Source organism: Phyllostomus hastatus, unplaced genomic scaffold (assembly GCF_019186645.2).
Source record: "Phyllostomus hastatus isolate PE091 unplaced genomic scaffold, TTU_PhHast_1.1 phas_contig_468, whole genome shotgun sequence".
Classification (NCBI taxonomy): Eukaryota; Metazoa; Chordata; class Mammalia; order Chiroptera; family Phyllostomidae; genus Phyllostomus; species Phyllostomus hastatus.
In genome coordinates, this window is record NW_025333884.1 from 515528 (window position 1) to 530625 (window position 15098).

General features: G+C 39.5%; 1 protein-coding gene across 6 annotated transcripts in view; it reads right to left on the reverse strand.

Moving 5' to 3' along the window:
* Positions 1-15098, reverse strand: part of LOC123823035 (carcinoembryonic antigen-related cell adhesion molecule 21-like) — a 97123-nt gene that overhangs the window by 65343 nt on the left and 16682 nt on the right. For 4 of the 6 annotated variants that reach the window (XR_006786470.1, XR_006786468.1, XM_045845339.1 and 1 more), the window contains exon 1: positions 9821-10147. The exons of 1 other annotated variant lie outside the window; for it this stretch is intronic. Coding sequence is in view for 2 of the 5 variants with exons in the window: in XM_045845339.1 (XP_045701295.1) it covers positions 9821-9969 (149 nt within the window). In the remaining 3 variants the exon portion in view is untranslated. Of the gene's footprint in view, positions 1-9820; positions 10148-15098 lie in introns of those variants that run through there. One more of the 6 variants, XR_006786467.1, reaches the window with a different exon arrangement.

Sequence of the window (15098 nt, forward strand, 5' to 3'; positions counted from 1 at the left end):
CAAAACAAGAGCCACCCTGAAGTTAAAAATAAACCACAAGTGTTTAGCATAGAACTTTGAAACCCATACTTTAAATTCTTTTTTGTTCTTGTCCATCATCCCTCTACAACTACAACTTGAAGCTAAAACAGACTTTTCTAAAAGCCAAAACAAGAGCCACCATTAAGTTAAACATAAAGCACAAGTGTTTAGCATAGAATTTTGAAACCCAGACTTTAAATTCTTTTTTGTTCTTGTCCACCATCCCTCTAGAACAGTTACAGTGTTCAGCCAAGAGGGGGGACCCCAAATGGGCATTTGAAATGGGGTCCAGAACTTAAGGTGTCCAAGAGATTTTAAGATTTCGCCCCCCCCCCCACCCAAGGTGTGGGTTGGGAGAAGGAACAAATGGAGGAAGGCCATTGAGAGCTGTTTTGCATAGCAACAGCCTTGCAGCTACCCTCTGGCATAGTCATTTAACATATCTATAGCCTTTGGCTGGTCGCTTAGATATGTTAAATAGCTGTGATCATCTCTGAGGGGGGGGGGGGTGGTGGAATGGAAGTAACTTCCCCACCAACAGGTGACTGGGGGCAGATCCCCAAAAGCTACAGCCCCTGCCTGGGAGCTCGGAGAAGATTGGCTCCAGGACATGGGGCCACACCTGCCCAGACTCAAGATGGCAGCCCAGTAAAGCTGGAAGGATACGAGTTCTGGCATGTGAAGCCGAGTGTGGGAGGAGTCGGAAATGAGGCTGCAGAGGAAGACGGGCCGCGGGGATTTAAAACCCAGAGTTGGGGGCCATTGGAGAGAGAACTATGCGAATCCCAGAGAGAGAGAACTATGCGCATCCCAGAGAGAGAGAACCATGGGCAGCCCTGAGAAGGAGAGCCATGCGCATCCCAGAGAGAGAGAACCATGGGCAGCCCTGAGAAGGAGAGCCATGCGCATCCCAGAGAGAGAGAACCACGCGGCTTTGGACAGAGTGAGGACTCTCCCTTCCCGCAGCCCTGAAAGGGAGAACCACGAGGCCTGGACAGAAGGGGGACCCCTGCAGCTTGAGAAGGGGGAACCACCACCTGGTTTTAGCAGAGATCCCGGCGAATCAGCCAAGGGTGCCGGGAACCCAGGGAGGTCTCCCAGTCAAGAAGGAGGACGAACTAAGAACCAGAGGGCTGTCTGAGCCATGGACTTCCTTTTCCTTCCCTGAGATACAGTACTCCAGACTGGGCAAAGGGTGAAGGAAGGAAGGACTGTGTCTGTTCGTGGGTGTTTTGGGGGACATTGGGATTTTGGATAAAGACATTAGGTCACTACTTTAACTTTGTATAGGATTGAATACACATTTCTTTCCTTTTCACAAATCTCTGGCATTCAGAGAAGTCTATCCTCACGCGGCGGACATGAAGGACCTGGGGCCTTTTAAATAATAGTATATCGTCCCAGCCCCCCATGTTCTGCATTCTGTAACAGAATTAAAACTTGAAGCTAACATAGACTTTTCTAAAAGCCAAACAAAGAGCCACCCTAAAGTTAAAAATAAAACACAAGTGTTTAGCATAGCATTTGGAAACCCAGACTTTAAATTCTTTTTTGTTCCTGTCCATCATCCCTCTAGAACTACAACTTCAAGCTAAAACAGACTTTTCTAAAAGCCAAAACAAGAGCCGCCATTAAGTTAAAAATAAAGCGCAAGTGTGTAGCATAGAACTTTGAAACCCAGACTTTAAATTATTTTTTGTTCGAATCCATCATCCCTCTAGAACTACAACTTGAAGCTAAAACAGACTTTTCTAAAAGCCAAAACAAGAGCCACCATTAAGTTAAAAATAAAGCGCAAGTGTGTAGCATAGAACGTTTAAACCCAGACTTTAAATTATTTTTAGTTCCTGTCCATCATCCCTCTAGAACTACAACTTGAAGCTAAAACAGACTTTTCTAACAGCCAAAACAAGAGCCACCATTAAGTTAAAAATAAACCACCACTGTGTAGCATAGAACTTTGAAACCCAGACTTTACATTATTTTTTGTTCCAGTCCATCATCCCTCTAGAACTACGACTTGAAGCTAAAACAGACTTTTCTAAAGGGCAAAACAAGAGCCACCATTAAGTTCAAAATAAACCACCACTGTGTAGCAGAACTTTGAAACCCAGACATTAAATTATTTTTTGTTCCTGTCCATCATCCCTCTAGAACTACAACTTGAAGCTAAAACAGACTTTTCTAAAAGGCAAAACAAGAGCCACCATTAAGTTCAAAATAAACCACGACTGTGTAGCATAGAACTTTGAAACCCAGACTTTACATTATTTTTTGTTCCTGTCCATCATCCCTCTAGAACTACGACTTGAAGCTAAAACACACTTTTCTAAAGGGCAAAACAAGAGCCACCATTAAGTTAAAAATAAACCACCACTGTGTAGCATAGAACTTTGAAACCCAGACTTTAAATTATTTTTTTGTTCCTGTCCATCATCCCTCTAGAACTACAACTTGAAGCTAAAACAGACTTTTCTAAAAGGGCAAAACAAGAGCCACCATTAAGTTCAAAAATAAACCACCAATGTGTAGCATAGAACTTTGAAACCCAGACTTTAAATTATTTCTTTGTTCCTGTCCATCATCCCTCTAGAACTACAACTTCAAGCTAAAACAGACTTTTCTAAAAGCCAAAACAAGAGCCACCATTAAGTTAAAAAATAAAGCACAAGTGTGTAGCATACAACTTTGAAACCCATACTTTACATTATTTATTGTTCCTGTCAATCATCCCTCTAGAACTACAACTTGAAGCTAAAACAGACTTTTCTAAAAGCCAAAACAAGAGCCACCATTAAGTTAAAAATAAAGCACAAGTGTGTAGCATACAACTTTGAAACCCAGACTTTAAATTATTTTTAGTTCCTGTCCATCATCCCTCTAGAACTACAACTTCAAGCTAAAACAGACTTTTCTAAAAGCCAAAACAAGAGCCACCATTAAGTTCAAAATAAACCACCACTGTGTAGCATACAACTTTGAAACCCAGACTTTAAATTATTTTTTAGTTCCTGTCCATCATCCCTCTAGAACTACAACTTGAAGCTAAAACAGACTTTTCTAAAAGCCAAAACAAGAGCCACCATTAAGTTAAAAATAAACCACCACTGTGTAGCATACAACTTTGAAACCCAGACTTTAAATTATTTTTTGTTCCTGTCCATCATCCCTCTAGAACTACAACTTCAAGCTAAAACAGACTTTTCTAAAAGGCAAAACAAGAGCCACCATTAAGTTCAAAATAAACCACCACTGTGTAGCATAGAACTTTGAAACCCAGACATTAAATTATTTTTTGTTCCTGTCCATCATCCCTCTAGAACTACAACTTGAAGCTAAAACAGACTTTTCTAAAAGCCAAAACAAGAGCCACCATTAAGTTAAAAATAAAGCACAAGTGTGTAGCATACAACTTTGAAACCCAGACTTTAAATTATTTATTGTTCCTGTCCATCATCCCTCTAGAACTACAACTTCAAGCTAAAACAGACTTTTCTAAAAGCCAAAACAAGAGCCACCATTAAGTTCAAAAATAAAGCACAAGTGTGTAGCATAGAACTTTGAAACCCAGACTTTAAATTATTTTTTTGTTCCTGTCCATCATCCCTCTAGAACTACAACTTGAAGCTAAAACAGACTTTTCTAAAAGCCAAAACAAGAGCCACCATTAAGTTCAAAAATAAACCACCACTGTGTAGCATAGAACTTTGAAACCCAGACTTTAAATTATTTTTTGTTCCTGTCCATCATCCCTCTAGAACTACAACTTGAAGCTAAAAACAGACTTTTCTAAAAGCCAAAACAAGAGCCACCATTAAGTTCAAAATAAACCACCACTGTGTAGCATAGAACTTTGAAACCCAGACTTTAAATTATTTTTTGTTCCTGTCCATCATCCCTCTAGAACTACAACTTCAAGCTAAAACAGACTTTTCTAAAAGCCAAAACAAGAGCCACCATTAAGTTAAAAATAAAGCACAAGTGTGTAGCATACAACTTTGAAACCCAGACTTTAAATTATTTTTTGTTCCTGTCCATCATCCCTCTAGAACTACAACTTCAAGCTAAAACAGACTTTTCTAAAAGCCAAAACAAGAGCCACCATTAAGTGAAAAAATAAAGCACAAGTGTGTAGCATACAACTTTGAAACCCAGACTTTAAATTATTTTTTGTTCCTGTCCATCATCCCTCTAGAACTACAACTTGAAGCTAAAACAGACTTTTCTAAAAGCCAAAACAAGAGCCACCATTAAGTGAAAAAATAAAGCACAAGTGTGTAGCATAGAACTTTGAAACCCAGACTTTAAATTATTTATTGTTCCTGTCCATCATCCCTCTAGAACTACAACTTGAAGCTAAAACAGACTTTTCTAAAAAGCCAAAACAAGAGCCACCATTAAGTTCAAAAATAAAGCACAAGTGTGTAGCATAGAACTTTGAAACCCAGACTTTAAATTATTTTTTTGTTCCTGTCCATCATCCCTCTAGAACTACAACTTGAAGCTAAAACAGACTTTTCTAAAAGGCAAAACAAGAGCCACCATTAAGTTCAAAAATAAACCACCACTGTGTAGCATAGAACTTTGAAACCCAGACATTAAATTATTTTTTTGTTCCTGTCCATCATCCCTCTAGAACTACAACTTGAAGCTAAAACAGACTTTTCTAAAAGCCAAAACAAGAGCCACCATTAAGTTAAAAATGAAGCACAAGTGTGTAGCATACAACTTTGAAACACAGACTTTAAATTATTTTTAGTTCCTGTCCATCATCCCTCTAGAACTACAACTTGAAGCTAAAACAGACTTTTCTAAAAGCCAAAACAAGAGCCACCATTAAGTTAAAAATAAAGCACAAGTGTGTAGCATAGAACTTTGAAACCCAGACTTTAAATTATTTTTTTGTTCCTGTCCATCATCCCTCTAGAACTACAACTTGAAGCTAAAACAGACTTTTCTAAAAGCCAAAACAAGAGCCACCATTAAGTTCAAAATAAAGCACAAGTGTGTAGCATAGAACTTTGAAACCCAGACTTTAAATTATTTTTTGTTCCTGTCCATCATCCCTCTAGAACTACAACTTCAAGCTAAAACAGACTTTTCTAAAAGCCAAAACAAGAGCCACCATTAAGTTAAAAATAAAGCACAAGTGTGTAGCATACAACTTTGAAACCCAGACTTTAAATTATTTATTGTTCCTGTCCATCATCCCTCTAGAACTACAACTTGAAGCTAAAACAGACTTTTCTAAAAGCCAAAACAAGAGCCACCATTAAGTTAAAAATAAAGCACAAGTGTGTAGCATAGAACTTTGAAACCCAGACTTTAAATTATTTTTTGTTCCTGTCCATCATCCCTCTAGAACTACAACTTGAAGCTAAAACAGACTTTTCTAAAAGCCAAAACAAGAGCCACCATTAAGTTAAAAATAAAGCACAAGTGTGTAGCATAGAACTTTGAAACCCAGACTTTAAATTATTTTTTTGTTCCTGTCCATCATCCCTCTAGAACTACAACTTGAAGCTAAAACAGACTTTTCTAAAAGGCAAAACAAGAGCCACCATTAAGTTCAAAAATAAACCACCACTGTGTAGCATAGAACTTTGAAACCCAGACTTTAAATTATTTTTTTGTTCCTGTCCATCATCCCTCTAGAACTACAACTTGAAGCTAAAACAGACTTTTCTAAAAGCCAAAACAAGAGCCACCATTAAGTTCAAAAATAAAGCACAAGTGTGTAGCATACAACTTTGAAACCCAGACTTTAAATTATTTTTTGTTCCTGTCCATCATCCCTCTAGAACTACAACTTCAAGCTAAAACAGACTTTTCTAAAAGCCAAAACAAGAGCCACCATTAAGTTAAAAATAAAGCACAAGTGTGTAGCATACAACTTTGAAACCCATACTTTACATTATTTATTGTTCCTGTCCATCATCCCTCTAGAACTACAACTTGAAGCTAAAACAGACTTTTCTAAAAGCCAAAACAAGAGCCACCATTAAGTTAAAAATAAAGCACAAGTGTGTAGCATACAACTTTGAAACCCATACTTTACATTATTTATTGTTCCTGTCAATCATCCCTCTAGAACTACAACTTGAAGCTAAAACAGACTTTTCTAAAAGCCAAAACAAGAGCCACCATTAAGTTCAAAATAAAGCACAAGTGTGTAGCATAGAACTTTGAAACCCAGACTTTAAATTATTTTTAGTTCCTGTCCATCATCCCTCTAGAACTACAACTTGAAGCTAAAACAGACTTTTCTAAAAGCCAAAACAAGAGCCACCATTAAGTTAAAAATAAACCACCACTGTGTAGCATACAACTTTGAAACCCAGACTTTAAATTATTTTTTGTTCCTGTCCATCATCCCTCTAGAACTACAACTTGAAGCTAAAACAGACTTTTCTAAAAGGCAAAACAAGAGCTACCATTAAGTTCAAAATAAACCACCACTGTAGCATAGAACTTTGAAACCCAGACTTTAAATTATTTTTTGTTCCTGTCCATCATCCCTCTAGAACTACAACTTCTAGCTAAAACAGACTTTTCTAAAAGGCAAAACAAGAGCTACCATTAAGTTCAAAATAAACCACCACTGTAGCATAGAACTTTGAAACCCAGACTTTAAATTATTTCTTCTTCCTGTCCATCATCCCTCTAGAACTACAACTTGAAGCTAAAACAGACTTTTCTAAAAGCCAAAACAAGAGCCACCATCAAGTTCAAAATAAAGCACAAGTGTGTAGCATAGAACTTTGAAACCCAGACTTTAAATTATTTATTGTTCCTGTCCATCATCCCTCTAGAACTACAACTTGAAGCTAAAACAGACTTTTCTAAAAGCCAAAACAAGAGCCACCATTAAGTGAAAAATAAAGCACAAGTGTGTAGCATAGAACATTGAAACCCAGACTTTAAATTATTTTTTTGTTCCTGTCCATCATCCCTCTAGAACTACAACTTGAAGCTAAAACAGACTTTTCTAAAAAGGCAAAACAAGAGCCACCATTAAGTTAAAAATAAAGCACAAGTGTGTAGCATAGAACTTTGAAACCCAGACTTTAAATTATTTTTAGTTCCTGTCTATCATCCCTCTAGAACTACAACTTCAAGCTAAAACAGACTTTTCTAAAATCCAAAACAAGAGCCACCATTAAGTGAAAAATAAAGCACAAGTGTGTAACATACAACTTTGAAACCCAGACTTTAAATTATTGTTCCTGTCCATCATACCTCTAGATGTACAACTTCAAGCTAAAACAGACTTTTCTAAAAGCCAAAACAAGAGTCACCATTAAGTGAAAAATAAAGCACAAGTGTGTAGCATACAACTTTGAAACCCAGACTTTAAATTATTTTTTGTTCCTGTCCATCATCCCTCTAGAACTACAACTTGAAGCTAAAACAGACTTTTCTAAAAGGCAAAACAAGAGCCACCATTAAGTGAAAAATAAACCACCACTGTGTAGCATAGAACTTTGAAACCCACACTTTACATTATTTTTTGTTCCTGTCCATCATCCCTCTAGGACTACAACTTCCAGCTAAAACAGACTTTTCTAAAAGCCAAAACAAGAGCCACCATTAAGTGAAAAATAAAGCACAAGTGTGTAGCATAGAACTTTGAAACCCAGACTTTAAATTATTTTTTGTTCCTGTCCATCATCCCTCTAGAACTACAACTTGAAGCTAAAACAGACTTTTCTAAAAGCCAAAACAAGAGCCACCATTAAGTTAAAAATAAAGCACCGGTGTTTAGCATAGAACTTTGAAACCCAGACTTTCAATTCTTTTTTGTTCTTGTCCATCATCCGTTACACATGCTTCCGTAAAAGGGAGCCTGTTTCTAGTGTACCAGCTTAGAAAATAGAGACTGTGGGTTTCTCACAGACTTTTGGTCAGAAGAAGCTGGCTCCTGACAACAGCTGGCGCTGGGTGACCTGGCACTCACGCATTGGCCAAGACTTCTGGCGAGGGAGGAGCTTGTCCAGCACCCCCTCTATAAAAAAGGGCCGACTCTCCTCTAGCGATGTCACTGTTTCCATCAAGATCAGCAGAAACAAGTGTTACATTATTGATTGAGATCAGCTTAATCTATTTAAAATGGACCCAGGCACGAAGAACAAAGTGCGTGCCTTCATTCAACCTTATGCGGGGAAGATCTGGGATATTGGGAGACGTAAATTACAGGCGTGTGGCGTGCACCAAGCCCTTTTGCTCTTGGACCCACTCTGTACATTTATAATCAATGAGATGCTGGTTTTTGTCCTTGACAAGATAGCTACAGCGGCATACAACAAGGTCAATGTCAAAGCTTTAAAAAGGAACATCAAGAATTATTTTACAAAAGGAAACCTTCGGTTCCACCGGGCACCAGTTCAGCTGGTTTAATCTCTGCCTGTGAAGCCAGATTTTGTTTCCGCTATCTTGAGATTGCTTAGAAGACAAAGTGACCAAATATTTTGATGAGACGACACCCGGTGAGGAGTTCCAACAGTAGATTGTGGCTTCCTCATTACATATTAATGTCCTAGGTTACAATAATGGTCTTCCGGAGGGCTCACAGTCTCCTTTTCCTTGGCTCCCCCGACGTATTCCTGCATGGCCCCCCCAACCACCAGGAACCATGGAATTTTTATTCTGAACTTAGCTTCCTTGCCCACACCACCTCCACCTCCACCTCCCCGGCATGAACGGCACCTTGAAGCCGAGACAATAAAAAGAATGGTACAAAGACAATGTGGTGTCCTGGCTGTCCTGTGGCAACTTCCTTCCCATTCGGGGGGTGAGACCCTGTCCTGGGTTGTGAGCAGGGGACGGGTGCCGATCTGGAGGGACCCACCAGGGGCCGGGAGGGTCTCTCGGTGGGGCAGGAGGTGTCTGTGCCGAGAGCCTCCTGGGCATTTGGAAGATAGACAAGTGTCAAAGATGAAGCTCTAGAGTCCAGTCCTGAGGAGGAGGCTGTAAAAACCTCCTGCTTGAGTTTGGAGAGCACAGGGTGTGGCAGCCGGCACAGAGCCGGGCGCCTGCCTGTCAAGGGGATGTCCACACTAACAGGACCAGCACCACCAGATGGAGGGGCCGGCCTGACATGGCCGCCGCGGGGAAGGTGGAGACATCCACGGGGACCCGAGCAGGTTCTCGGGGACAGAAAGACACAAGGAACAACAAGCGTGGGTCAGGGAAGGGGGGAACGTGGATCTGGGCGTTTATGAACCGCCCGCTCCCCCAGGACCGTCAAGACAGACCTTGGCAGGGGAACCTGTGGACTGGACAGGCCCCTCTGCCCTCCTAAATGTCCCTTTCAGACCCAGGGTTTCAACAGAGCGGGGCTCCCCTGAGGCCCCTTTTCGCAGGAGGAAAGAAACGTGTGGACACGCAGCGTCAACCCCTGCAACGTTATTCCTAACCTTCAAATTCACCTCCGTGGGCTGCTACAGTACTTGCCTTCTCTTGGTCTCTTCCCCCTCACTCCATCCCTGCTTCCCCTGCCGTCCTTCCCCTGCCGGCTCCAGTCCGTCCACCGCAGGCCAGAACCCTCTGCCCCTGACCCACACGCACCTCATCTGTCTAGAGTTTCCTGGGCTGCGCACTCTTTTCTGTCCCTCAACACCCACATCTTCACTCTCTGGCTCTTCGACATTGATCAGGTTTCTCCAGCCCAGGACTTGTAGGCTTGGGCAACCTACCCCAAACCACATCATTTCTACATACGTGGAGGCTCTGCACGCTGCACTTTACACTCTTCCTTCCATTCTCCACCCCCCCCCCAACACACACACACTGCGCCTACCTCTCTCTCCATTTGGGGTTAATCTTGGCACTGAACACCCTGAGGCCATCGCAACCTCCATCCCTGCCCCAAGACTCCTCACTTTCCACAGGCATTTTCTTCAGCCGTCCTTCGGGATCTCGGTGAGCTTTCCTTACAGATGTCAACATCTCCTTACACAAAAAGTTGGCTGCAGCGTGGTTTGTCACTCATGGGACTTAGGTGCCTTTCTGAGGCAAACAAGTGCTGCAAGTCACCAGACCCACAGCCAGATTTGAGCAACTGTGCAGTCTAGGCCCATGGAGAAATGAAACTGAGAAGCCTGCCCCAGTTTGAACAACTCCCTGACAAAAGTCTTGCCACCACCTCCTCCTCCTGCTTCTCATTGGCCATTGCCCATCCCCGCCCCGCGCCCCCCCCCCCCACCCGTGGCAGTTCAGGAAACCTCTTGGCTCTAAACAGTCACACTTCCTGAACAGCCTGCTTTTAAGGTTCCGTTCCCTGTTGGTGAGAGCAGAACATCAGCACTTCCCTAAAGTTCTTCAAGAGAATAAATACAGACAGGGAACAAGAAGCTAAGGCCTTTCCTTGATTCTTTACAAGAATATCAAGATATCCTGAGGAATTCAAGAAAGAAGCATGGATACAGACACCAGTGAGCCGACTGTGGAAGGATAGGCCGGGTGGCGAGGCAGGAAAGGGTCGAGCGGACATGGATGGTGGTGGGAGGAGACTCTACTTGGGACATCGGACCCACAACACAACCCAAGGGGACACACTGTAGACTGCTGGACCTCCGAGCTGCACTGTTTCACTGACCGATGTCACCTCCCTGCATCCCGCTCAAAGCAATTAAACAAGTCCATCAGTAAATACAGTTTGAGGAGCAAAAATTGTGTGTGTTTAAAACCTGTACATGTATTTGCCAATGACACACTCTGTTTTTAGGACTAAAGATGTTAATTCCTCCTTTTACTAACCTAAAGAATCTTCAGTGCTTACTTCCTACGTGACCCAGAGACTAAAGGGCCTAAGACGTAAGAATTTCACTTACTTTCCAGAGAAACTCTCTATTTTTGGAGGTAGGGCTTTTTAGCCTGCTCTACAACTTGAAGCTAAAATAGACTTTTCTAAAAGCCAAAACAAGAGCCACCATTAAGTGAAAAATAAAGCACAAGTGTGTAGCATACAACTTTGAAACCCAGACTTTAAATTATTTCTTCTTCCTGTCCATCATCCCTCTAGACCTACAACTTGAAGCTAAAACAGACTTTTCTAAAAGCCAAAACAAGAGCCACCATTAAGTGAAAAATAAAGCACAAGTGTGTACCGTAGAACTTTGAAACCCATACTTTACATTATATATTGTTCCTGTCAATCATCCCTCTAGAACTACAACTTGAAGCTAAAACAGACTTTTCAAAAAGCCAAAACAAGAGCCACCATTAAGTTCAAAATAAAGCACAAGTGTGTAGCATAGAACTTTGAAACCCAGACTTTAAATTATTTTTTGTTCCTGTCCATCATCCCTCTAGAACTACAACTTGAAGCTAAAACAGACTTTTCTAAAAGGCAAAACAAGAGCCACCATTAAGTTCAAAATAAACCACCACTGTGTAGCATAGAACTTTGAAACCCAGACATTAAATTATTTTTTGTTCCTGTCCATCATCCCTCTAGAACTACAACTTGAAGCTAAAACAGACTTTTCTAAAAGCCAAAACAAGAGCCACCATTAAGTTAAAAATGAAGCACAAGTGTGTAGCATACAACTTTGAAACACAGACTTTAAATTATTTTTAGTTCCTGTCCATCATCCCTCTAGAACTACAACTTGAAGCTAAAACAGACTTTTCTAAAAGCCAAAACAAGAGCCACCATTAAGTTAAAAATAAAGCACAAGTGTGTAGCATAGAACTTTGAAACCCAGACTTTAAATTATTTTTTTGTTCCTGTCCATCATCCCTCTAGAACTACAACTTGAAGCTAAAACAGACTTTTCTAAAAGGCAAAACAAGAGCCACCATTAAGTTCAAAATAAAGCACAAGTTTGCAGCATAGAACTTTGAAACCCAGACATTAAATTATTTTTTGTTCCTGTCCATCATCCCTCTAGAACTACAACTTGAAGCTAAAACAGACTTTTCTAAAAGCCAAAACAAGAGCCACCATTAAGTTAAAAATAAAGCACAAGTGTGTAGCATACAACTTTGAAACCCATACTTTACATTATTTATTGTTCCTGTCCATCATCCCTCTAGAACTACAACTTGAAGCTAAAACAGACTTTTCTAAAAGCCAAACCAAGAGCCACCATTAAGTTCAAAATAAAGCACAAGTGTGTAGCATAGAACTTTGAAACCCAGACTTTAAATTATTTTTTGTTCCTGTCCATCATCCCTCTAGAACTACAACTTGAAGCTAAAACAGACTTTTCTAAAAGCCAAAACAAGAGCCACCATTAAGTTAAAAATAAAGCACAAGTGTGTAGCATAGAACTTTGAAACCCAGACTTTAAATTATTTTTTGTTCCTGTCCATCATCCCTCTAGAACTACAACTTGAAGCTAAAACAGACTTTTCTAAAAGGCAAAACAAGAGCCACCATTAAGTTCAAAATAAACCACCACTGTGTAGCATAGAACTTTGAAACCCAGACTTTAAATTATTTTTTGTTCCTGTCCATCATCCCTCTAGAACTACAACTTGAAGCTAAAACAGACTTTTCTAAAAGCCAAAACAAGAGCCACCATTAAGTTCAAAAATAAAGCACAAGTGTGTAGCATACAACTTTGAAACCCAGACTTTAAATTATTTTTTTGTTCCTGTCCATCATCCCTCTAGAACTACAACTTGAAGCTAAAACAGACTTTTCTAAAAGCCAAAACAAGAGCCACCATTAAGTTAAAAAATAAAGCACAAGTGTGTAGCATACAACTTTGAAACCCAGACTTTACATTATTTATTGTTCCTGTCCATCATCCCTCTAGAACTACAACTTGAAGCTAAAACAGACTTTTCTAAAAGCCAAAACAAGAGCCACCATTAAGTTAAAAATAAAGCACAAGTGTGTAGCATACAACTGTGAAACCCAGACTTTAAATTATTTATTGTTCCTGTCCATCATCCCTCTAGAACTACAACTTCAAGCTAAAACAGACTTTTCTAAAAGCCAAAACAAGAGCCACCATTAAGTTCAAAAATAAAGCACAAGTGTGTAGCATAGAACTTTGAAACCCAGACTTTAAATTATTTTTTTAGTTCCTGTCCATCATCCCTCTAGAACTACAACTTGAAGCTAAAACAGACTTTTCTAAAAGCCAAAACAAGAGCCACCATTAAGTTAAAAATAAACCACCACTGTGTAGCATACAACTTTGAAACCCAGACTTTAAATTATTTTTTGTTCCTGTCCATCATCCCTCTAGAACTACAACTTGAAGCTAAAACAGACTTTTCTAAAAGGCAAAACAAGAGCCACCATTAAGTTCAAAAATAAACCACCACTGTGTAGCATAGAACTTTGAAACCCAGACATTTAAATTATTTTATTGTTCCTGTCCATCATCCCTCTAGAACTACAACTTGAAGCTAAAACAGACTTTTCTAAAAGCCAAAACAAGAGCCACCATTAAGTGAAAAATAAAGCACAAGTGTGTAGCATACAACTGTGAAACCCAGACTTTAAATTATTTATTGTTCCTGTCCATCATCCCTCTAGAACTACAACTTGAAGCTAAAACAGACTTTTCTAAAAGCCAAAACAAGAGCCACCATTAAGTTCAAAAATAAAGCACAAGTGTGTAGCATACGAACTTTGAAACCCAGACTTTAAATTATTTTTTGTTCCTGTCCATCATCCCTCTAGAACTACAACTTGAAGCTAAAACAGACTTTTCTAAAAGCCAAAACAAGAGCCACCATTAAGTTCAAAATAAAGCACAAGTGTGTAGCATAGAACTTTGAAACCCAGACTTTAAATTATTTTTTGTTCCTGTCCATCATCCCTCTAGAACTACAACTTGAAGCTAAAACAGACTTTTCTAAAAGCCAAAACAAGAGCCACCATTAAGTTCAAAATAAAGCACAAGTGTGTAGCATAGAACTTTGAAACCCAGACTTTAAATTATTTTTTGTTCCTGTCCATCATCCCTCTAGAACTACAACTTCAAGCTAAAACAGACTTTTCTAAAAGGCAAAACAAGAGCCACCATTAAGTTCAAAATAAACCACCACTGTGTAGCATAGAACTTTGAAACCCAGACATTAAAATTATTTTTTTGTTCCTGTCCATCATCCCTCTAGAACTACAACTTGAAGCTAAAACAGACTTTTCTAAAAGCCAAAACAAGAGCCACCATTAAGTTAAAAATAAAGCACAAGTGTGTAGCATACAACTTTGAAACCCAGACTTTAAATTATTTTTTGTTCCTGTCCATCATCCCTCTAGAACTACAACTTGAAGCTAAAACAGACTTTTCTAAAAGCCAAAACAAGAGCCACCATTAAGTTAAAAATAAAGCACAAGTGTGTAGCATACAACTTTGAAAACCCAGACTTTAAATTATTTATTGTTCCTGTCCATCATCCCTCTAGAACTACAACTTCAAGCTAAAACAGACTTTTCTAAAAGCCAAAACAAGAGCCACCATTAAGTTCAAAAATAAAGCACAAGTGTGTAGCATAGAACTTTGAAACCCAGACGTTTAAATTATTTTTTGTTCCTGTCCATCATCCCTCTAGAACTACAACTTCAAGCTAAAACAGACTTTTCTAAAAGCCAAAACAAGAGCCACCATTAAGTTAAAAATAAAGCACAAGTGTGTAGCATAGAACTTTGAAACCCAGACTTTAAATTATTTTTTTGTTCCTGTCCATCATCCCTCTAGAACTACAACTTGAAGCTAAAACAGACTTTTCTAAAAGCCAAAACAAGAGCCACCATTAAGTTCAAAAATAAACCACCAGTGTGTAGCATAGAACTTTGAAACCCAGACTTTAAATTATTTTTTGTTCCTGTCCATCATCCCTCTAGAACTACAACTTCAAGCTAAAACAGACTTTTCTAAAAGCCAAAACAAGAGCCACCATTAAGTTCAAAAATAAAGCACCAGTGTGTAGCATAGAACTTTGAAACCCAGACTTTAAATTATTTTTTGTTCCTGTCCATCATCCCTCTAGAACTACAACTTGAAGCTAAAACAGACTTTTCTAAAAGCCAAAACAAGAGCCACCATTAAGTTCAAAATAAAGCACAAGTGTGTAGCATAGAACTTTGAAACCCAGACTTTAAATTATTT